The 9,139-nt window shown below is 43.7% G+C and overlaps 1 protein-coding gene and 2 pseudogenes across 1 annotated transcript in view; 2 read left to right on the forward strand and 1 right to left on the reverse strand.

The window, feature by feature from the left end:
• Positions 1 to 2,528, forward strand: part of LOC101647362 — an 11,784-nt pseudogene extending 9,256 nt beyond the window's left edge.
• Positions 2,325 to 9,139, forward strand: part of ETF1 (eukaryotic translation termination factor 1) — a 25,300-nt gene continuing 18,485 nt past the window's right edge. Inside the window, exons 1-2 of the mRNA XM_004697018.2 lie at positions 2,325 to 2,412; positions 2,572 to 2,675. Coding sequence (XP_004697075.1) covers positions 2,590 to 2,675 — 86 coding nt within the window. The 5' untranslated portion in view covers positions 2,325 to 2,412; positions 2,572 to 2,589. The remainder of the gene's footprint in view (positions 2,413 to 2,571; positions 2,676 to 9,139) is intronic.
• The window catches only part of LOC115873765, a 2,467-nt pseudogene continuing 2,243 nt past the window's right edge, over positions 8,916 to 9,139 (reverse strand).

Below are 9,139 nucleotides of genomic sequence, written 5' to 3' on the forward strand. Positions count from 1 at the left end.
CCCCCCCCCATTGTTCTTATGTTAGAGCCCATTGTTACAGTCATGGTGTCAATCCATCTTGTGGGTTTTCCCCTTTTTTGTTGCTCCTCTACCAATCATGATGTCCTTTTTCAGTGACTGGTGTCATCTGATAACATGGTGAAAGTACACGAGACAGTCTAGACATCCTTGACTCTAACGAGTATTAAGAGACACTGCTGGCATTTGAAATACCAATGATATAGCTTCCAGCATCACAGCACCACAGAAGGACACATAGTATGACAAATGGACAAACAAGTGATGAGACCTAGTATAGAAAGTAGGAAATGGCAAAGAGAACGAAGTAGGGAAAAACTTGGAATACAATAAACTCCTAGTTAGTCCAAAAAAAAAAAAGCCCAAGCCATCAAGTCAATTTTAACAGAAGCCATATAGGACAGAGTAGAACTGCACCCAAAGTGTTTCCAAGGCTATGAATTCTTATGGAAACAGACTGCCATATTTTTCTCCTGTGGAGCAGTTGGCGGGTTCAAACAGCCAACCTTCTGGTTAGCAGTCAAGTACTTTAATCACAACACTACAAACCGCTATTCAGTCAATAAGCAATGTTTATGACTATTTACTTTTTTAGAAGACTAGTAAGTACCATGAGTGGTAAATATAAGTACAATAACTATTATGTTATTATTCATTTCCTAAGATGAAAATGTATAAAATGAAACTTTAAGAGATTCCAAACGGGGAAAATTCATTTCTTGGGGTAAAGACTTGCTGTATAGAAAAACCTGCATCCCCACTCTATGGAAGCATAGCTAGTGGGGTGGTGGTACGCTATAATGAACATGATACCATTCATTATAAACTATAAAGCTATAAACTATCCATGTGACTCTAAGCAAGTCCCTTTCACCTTTCCTTGACTCGATTTTCCCATGTAAGGGTAATTATCCCCCATCTCCAAGACATAGAAAAAGTTGAGAATACATGCCAACAGGACTCAAAGTCCACACAAATCCATTTGCTACCTGACATTACCATTTGCATGCAACATACTAGGTTACCTAGTAAGCAAGGCTTATTTGTGCTTCCTTACTAATTTGTAGTGAACAGTTTGGCATTTTTCACTGCAAAGATTCTGCTTCAAAGTGTGGTTGGCATATGTTTCACTCCCAGCTACACACCAGCATCCTACAATATGAACGCCTCTTTTCAAATTTACAATTCTTGACAGGGACGCAGCACCCAGTATGCAATCCAAGCATAGGCTTACTTATACTGACCTATCTACAGTGAACTGTTTCACATGTTTTTCACATCGAGGGTGCAGAACGCACTACAGTTACCTATTTGTGCAATTATTTATACAAAGTATGAAATCCCAGTGAGTTCTAGACCCAACTAGATTCTAAGAGCCACGAGGAGAGGCACTGTTACCGAATTTGTTCTGCCCTGTGTTCCCAGGAAAAAGGGATCTAGCACAAATATTTGCAAGAAACCAACTGAAATAAAGTAGCCAACTAAAAAAAATCTAACTCGAAAAGATCAAATTCTTATAAAGCTATCCATCTTACTTCAAAACTCTTCCCATCTCCACTCTCAACCTCTCAGACCAAACCATTCACGAGGTCAGATACCTCCGACCTCCGGCAGCCCCCCGACCTCCGGCAGCCCCTTTTTTCCATCCCACAAACCCCTCGCATGAGAGGTTTTCCTCTACGGCCCTGAGGGGTAAGAGGGGAAAGGGGTCCTGACAGAACACACTGATCCGGGATCCGAACAGGAGTCCGCGCAGCTGCTGTGACGTATGCACGCCGCAGCAATTCTTCACCGACGAAGCCTCTCAACGCGAAGCGCTACATTGAGGTTTCTCAGGCGCCAAACAGCCTGTCAGGGTCGGACCACGTGGCGGCACGTCGCAAAGCCCCACAGGTCCATTCCTTCACGAAGGACGAAGGTACCAGATGAAGACGCGGCGCCTCGCCCTTTAAGAACCGCCCCCCTTCAAGCCCGGCGGGGGTCCGGTAAATCGTCGCGAGAGCCCCGGCTTCCGCCGGCTGCCTCCTCCCGGCTAGCCGGGCCGGAAGGAAAAGCACCCTTCCCGCCCCGCCCCCCGCGCTACCTCACAAGGCCGGTCCGTTCCAGCTGTGACCAATCGACGGTTCCATTGTAGGGCACTGCGCAAAGAGCCAATGGAGAGTCGCGGCGTGCGCAGAGCTTCCGGCCTCCACCCCCTCCGGCCCCCTCCCTTCCGCCCGCCGCCTTCCACTCCGCCCCTGGCGGAGGAAGTGATGTCACAGGCCCCATGTGAGCGGATTGCAACACATGCAGCTGCCTGGAGAGAGGGAGCCGGTGTCCTACGTCAGAGCCGCCGCCGCCGCGGAGCCGCCGCCGGGGAGGAGCAGCCGCTGCCGCCCAGGACTGGGCCCTTAGGTAAGCCAGGAGGAGGGAAAAGCCGGCGACCAGCGCGGCGGGCCGCAAGAGGTGCTGAGAGGAGGGCAGTTCAGGGGGGCTGGAAGGGGGCCGCTCTGCCCCAGCGGCGGCGCTAACTCTGTGGTCTTGGTGTCTCCGGGCCCTGCCGGGCCGCTCTAGGGAGGAGGAGGCGAGAAGATGGCGGACGACCCCAGTGCTGCCGACAGGAACGTGGAGATCTGGAAGATCAAGAAGCTCATCAAGAGCTTGGAGGCGGCCCGCGGGTGAGCGCCGCGTCCGGGCCCCCCGGGCCCTCTTGGGTCCCGGACCCCTCAGGATGGCCGCCCCCGCGCCGCATGGCCGGATGAGGAGAACCAGGCAGTGGCCAACTCCCGCCTTCTGGACCTCTGGGTAGTAGCCCCCAACTCAGGGCCGAGGGTCTGCGCGGTTGTCTTTAGAAGGGGGTCCTTTCTCCCGCTTCAGGGTAAAGGGCCGCGCTCTCAGGGCTCAGACTACTCGACCCCCCGCGTGGTAGTCCACCGCGACTTTTCTTCCCTCCTAAGCCCCTGAACCATCTCCTCACGCCGCAGGTGCTGCCACGCGACTCGGGCGCCGCTGGGAAAGTGCGAACCTTCCTTTCTGAACGCCCTTACCTGGTTCTCTCTCTTCCCCTTCCTTCTCGTTCCTCTGCCAGGCTTCATTAAAATGGCCTCCCCCTCCCGGGCCTCCCAGGCCCGTGTGGTTGAAGTTTGGATGGGGCAGGAAAGAGAAATGGCTAGGGACAACTGCTGTCTACTCCCCCAGATATCTTTGGGTCTTCGTTGGACTCAAGACGACTCCCCCAAGTGCTCTAATAATAATCTTGGAGCTTCCTGGTGTTAGCTGTCCCAAGCCCCACGTATAACCTGGAAATGCCAACAGCCTGCGGGGAGGGTGGGGTGGGGTGGTGTGTGTAGGTTTTTGGTTGATGTACCTAGATGTTCATACTCAGAGATTAGGGTTGTGGGACCTTTTGATAATGAGCTTTTAACAACAGGATCCTGTTGGCCATTCTCTGGAATTTCTGAGGGTACCACTATAGAAGTGCCTGGTGGGATTTGTTGAAATTCAGATCTGGATTACGTGGGTTTGAGTTTTGTGAGAAACTCGGTGTGTTTGTTGCAGAAATTATAGGTAAATTAAAAAAACAAAAACTGCAATATGCTCCTCCCTCCCCAAATATGCTCATTTAAGAAAGGTGTGCCACAAGTATTCCTGTTTCCTCGTTTTGCTTTGGTTTTTGGCTAGTCATAAAACTTTTTACTTACAGGAAATGACCAAAAAAAACTTATTTGGAATGTTACATATTTGTATGTCTGAGCATTCTTAGAATATCAGTGTGGCTTGCCCTAGGCCTTGTGGAAAGTTTATTTCAGCACAAGAATTAGATTAGACTTTATGGTTTCCAGCCCAGGTTTGTCTCTGACCACTAGTTTTGCAGTGATAGCGTGATCACCCCTCAAACTCATTATGAATTGGGATGTCCATAATTCCACTGTCAGCTCAGCTGACTGGTTTTTACGACCGTGTTTTGTTCTTAATAAATTAGTGAAGGATTTGGAATGAGTCTTCTGAAAGTTGGCCCTATTCAATAACTTGGGCTTTTGACTCACTCATTAGTGTACTATAGAGAAGTTATTTTGAATTGAAGGTAGCAGTTTGTTTTTTAATGTAATAATCAGGCCTTGTTAATAATCTTATAGGAATTTTTACGCAGGTGGTCCTGACCCATGTAGTAAAGTGTTTATCCCCCAAGTGTGAGAATACTTGTATAAGCCGAGCAAACCCACTGCTGACTAGATTCCAACTTGGAGCGACTCTAGAGGGTAGAACTGACCCTATGGGTTTCCGAGACAGTAACTTTAAGTAGAAAGCCTCTTTTTTCTTCCACAGAGCTGGTGATTTCAACCTGCTGACCTTAATGGCCCATTTTGTAACCAATATGTCACCAGGGCTTCTTGAGAATTTTTGTATAGGAGGGGCAATATAATCCAAGACCCATTATGACATATCCCTAGTCTTTAATTTCACTAGAGTTTTTGTTGTGTTACTTGAACCCTTGGATTGATTTATTGTTGCCATGTTGTGTAAGGATGACCTGTAGATTTGTTCTCATTTGGAGGCCTTTTAGATGACAGTTTATTTGCGTGAACAGATTTGTACATCAGAAATTTGTATGTTATGTACCCTGAAGCAGATTGAAATACGAATTCAGAACTGTAATTTGTCTCATGACTAGAGTGAACAGCCTAGCAAGTTACAGCATTCCTCTCTGCTGTTTGAAGGAAACTTGTTCTTAATTTGTTTCTAGCCATGATATTTAATGGCTTGAAACTCTTAAGCTTCTCATTCAGCTGTTAAAGGTTTTATGTCCTTGTTTAGCAAAGTTTATTTAAGTTTAAAGTATGTTAAAAACGATGTTCATAAGCACAACTTTTCTGAATGACAGGTTTAATGTGAACATTTACATTGGGTTATAGCTTTCTCTAATGCCATTGATAGTTGTGTCTTACTTTGCTGCTGCTTTGTGCCTCCACCCCATGCTTGTAGTCAAGGCTTAGTTGTATCTAGAACCCATGAAAATTTAAATCTTGGTTTTCTTACTTAAAAATATCTGAAGTTTATTCTTTTGGTCAAAAATTCCAGTTGACACCATTTTCTTGGGAATAGTAAACAGCCATTTTCTTGGAATTATTTTGAAAATGAAATCCCTCTTTCACCCACACACATGTATGGAATTCTGTTTGGAAAATCAAGATTGTTTTGTTTGTACAGTGACCAGACTCTGCTGGAATAAGTGATTTTGAAATTAAGTTATGGACATTTTCAATAGATACCACTGAACAAAATGAACAGTTTATTGAACACTTGGTGTGTTAGTACACACTGTGATGAATGGTGCATTATTTCATCTAATTCTTAAAATAATGTTACTAGTTGACTTACAAGGAATCCAAGGGTGGAAGATTAAGTAACTTGCTATCCAAAATGTCACAGTTACAATGTTGCAGGGTGCAGGACTTGAACCATGTGCCATGTTACACATGGATTTATATTTGTTCATTCAAGTCCAAGACTAGATTTGCTCAGACTGTAATCTAAGCTGTAACTGTTTTAAAATTGCTAAAATGGGCTTGGTAAGATTTTGTTTGGTAGCCAACATCATGCTTAATCTTGAAAGTTGAAAGGCATTTTGAACATTTAGTTTGAAATTAAGTTGGGTGGAACATGCCTGTTTTGTGTCCTATAAGCCTGGATGAATTTTAGTCTTTGGTGTGTAGTAGTGAAAATAGCCCAGCCAGTTGTTCTGTACTTAAGCCTCACCTAAAGTTGGTGGTACTTTTCTCTTTTTTTGAGTATTCCTGGTATATTCTTCAGAGTTGGCTTAATGAGGACAAACCTGTACATAAGCCAAAACAAACTAGGGCCATGTGAATGGAGCCATGTTTGCAGGTATCTTGCATAAGGAAGTGAGGCATGTGAACATAAGATAAAAGAAAGGTATGTGAGAGACTTGGGAGGAGGGATGCTATATGTTTTTTGCCTAGATTATTTTCAGGTCTGATGTAGGGTTTTGTTGTTGTTGTTGTTGTTGTTTTTGTTTTGTGTGGGCGAGAGTTAGCCCCAGAAACTGTTGAGAGCTGTATGGTTTCCAGGGAGTGGAATCATAACATCTTTTCTAGCAAAGACAGTGGTGGGTGTGACAAAGGAACAGACAAGGTTAATTGGATAAGTTTTGTCTGTGGGTGTTAGCATATTTTTTTATTTATCTTTAGCCAGGAACCTTGTATGTTCTAGATACAATGAGAGTTCAGACAGACCTCTCCCAGGCTTGAAGATCAATGTGGCTGGGTCTTCTGTTGTAATGTATGGATATTTTAAAGCTTACTGTATAGTTAAGAATAAATTGTAGCTATCTGGACTTGGAAGAAAATAGAAATCGCCAGGTCACATGTGTCCTTTTTTTACTCCAAAAAAGACTCCCTGTTTTTAAATCCTCTGAAAGTTCTCACATTCTGTTTAACTGAAATTTAGAAATGTTGGTGAGATGATTGGATCAGTTAAGTTTTTCAATCTTACAAATAATTTACCAGGGGTCTTCTCATCTTCATGAGGAATAAACTCGCTGTCTTTGAGTCAATGCCAACTCATAGCGATGCAATTTACAGAACAGGGTAGAACTGCCCTTGTGGGATTCCAAGGCTGTAAAGAAAGTATGGTACATGTTTTTTAATCATTTTATTGGGGGCTCGTACAGTTCTTATCACAATCCATACATACATCCATTGTGTCAAGTGCATTTGTACATTTCTTGCCCTTATTTTCAAAACATTTGCTCTCTACTTGAACCCTTGGTATCAGCTCCTCATTTCTCCCCCTCCCCCCCCTGCCTCCTTCATGAACCCTTGATAATTTATAGATTATTATTTTGTCATGTCTTACACTGTCAGTACATCTTTTTAAGTATCCTTCCCAAGAGTAATTTGTTACCTTTACATTTGTACTTGAACCAGTTAATAATCAAACTTTTAGAGAGCTTTTATCCTCACCTGACTTTTTTCCTTTTTCTGTCTCCAATAGATAAGACTCCAAGAGAAAGTCAAGAATTAAAAATGTTTATAAATTATCAAAGAAGAATTGTAGAACAGCTACCACAGGGCAAGTTATTTTATTCAAGCTTTGGTTCACTACTAACCATAAGCTTGACATGAGTGGTAACAGTTCATTGAGATTATGCAGCCGAAAGTGCCTAGCCTCACACTTGCCACATAAAGACTGCTCTTTTGTATACATTAGCATTGGTCTTTCAGATATGGAGAATCACATTGGGTCAGGATACAGATAATACCAACATATCTGGCCTCAAGGAAAGGGAGAAAGAAGTGAAAGCAAAGAATTGGTAAAGATGAGAATACATACTGGAAGGAAAGTGAAATCCCCTGTAAGTGCCTGTTTTAACTCAGACCTAGTCTTACCAGCCATGGTGTTCTGTGTTCTGTGGGCCTAATAAAACAATCATACTGTCTCTGTCAAGTCTTCACAGACTTCTCATTGTAATAGCAGAGGAGGAAGGCTTGCTCCAGACACACTTCTAGGTAATCAAAGTGCCTAATTAGAATACTAATTAGGGCAGAGTGCCCTGAAAGATTGCAGTTTAAAAGTTACCTTGCACATTCACACATCAGTTGGTCCCTTATTGCAGAGAACCCTTTTTCTTTGAGTTTAGCGTTGGGGCTATGCTGAGGAGCTGGAAGCCTGGACTCACAGCTGGATCTGGCCTACTCAGGACTTGGACAGCCGACATTTCTTGTGCACCCTGACTATTCTCCAGTGATCTCAGAATAGAACCTTCTCCTAGGATACATTCTGTAGGAGTCTCTCAATTCTTCTGCAACCTGCACTCTCAGTGATGGGGAGAAGGTTTTAAGGAGATTCAAAGCTCTTTTCTCCAGCAGGTTGGAAAGATTATGGAGCATTGTCTTTGCATAGCACGGTGAAGTTCCCTTTTATTAACAGCTTTAGCTACAGTCCAGGAATGAAAACTTGTCTCTTTCCCCTGTTTGTGTCCTTCCTGTCTTTACTCTTATTGTAATCCTTTCAGATTCTAAGGGCTGGTTGTGAAAGAAATGCCTAATAAAATGAGGACATAATCTGAAACTCAAATAGTATTATGAACTATTTACAGCCCCATATTAAGTGCAGAATAACAGTACGTTAAGAGGGTGTAATGTAAGCATGTGGCCATGAGCAAGATCAGTAAGTCTTGAGCAGGGTATTAAATGAGGTTTGGGACATTGTCAGAAAGCAAGGGGTTGTGTGTCCACTCAGGTGGACAGCTGCCATTGAGGGAGCTTGCTCAGTAGTTCTCAACCTTCCTAATTCCACAACCCTTTAATACAGTTCCTCATGTTGTGGTGACCCCCCCCCCACCATAAAATTATTTTCATTGCTACTTCATAACTGTAATTTTGATACTGTTATGAATCCGACGGCCCTGTGACAACCCCCAGGTTGAGAACCTCTGTGTAAAACCATCAGCTGTCTCCCTCCACCCATGTTTCTGTTGTTGGTCATGGCTTGCGGGGGATGAGTGGGGGTGTGGGGGTTAATACATCATTGTGATTGGTTTCCCCCTTCTCCCCTCACCTTTCCCCTACCCTCCCATCATTGTTCCTGAGGGTTTTGTTTTGTTTTTTAGCATCTGTTTTTATTAATGTTTGGTGTGTTTTTTTATCATTTTATTGGGGGCTCGTATAACTCTTACCACAATCCATCCATCCATTGTATCAAGCGCATTTGTATATTTGTTGCCATCATCTTTCTGAAAAAATTTTCTTTTTACTTGATATTAATGTTCTTAAAAACAAGCGTGCCGTGTTGTCCGTCCCCCCGCCAAAAAAAACAAAACAAAACAAAAAACCACAAGCGTCCATACCAGTGTGGATAAGGAGCAGCGGGGCAGAGGAGGAAGAAGAAATTCTGCCTTATTGGTAATAAAACTCCAGGTTCATCCCATCGTGGATTTCATAGTTGCCCAGATACACGTGGTCCTTAAAGATGTTGTGTACCACTTCTTAAGAACGATCTTGTTCCAACGGGTGACAGTTTGGGCTGCAGTCAGCTTTTTTTTTTTTTTTTAATAAATCATTTTATTAGGGGCTCTTGCAGCTCTTATCACAACCCATCCATCCATCCATTGTGTCAAGCA

The sequence above is a fragment of the Echinops telfairi genome, unplaced genomic scaffold (assembly GCF_000313985.2).
Source record: "Echinops telfairi isolate 266 unplaced genomic scaffold, ASM31398v2 ScPeMD7_7469;HRSCAF=8507_1, whole genome shotgun sequence".
NCBI lineage: Eukaryota > Metazoa > Chordata > Mammalia > Afrosoricida > Tenrecidae > Echinops > Echinops telfairi.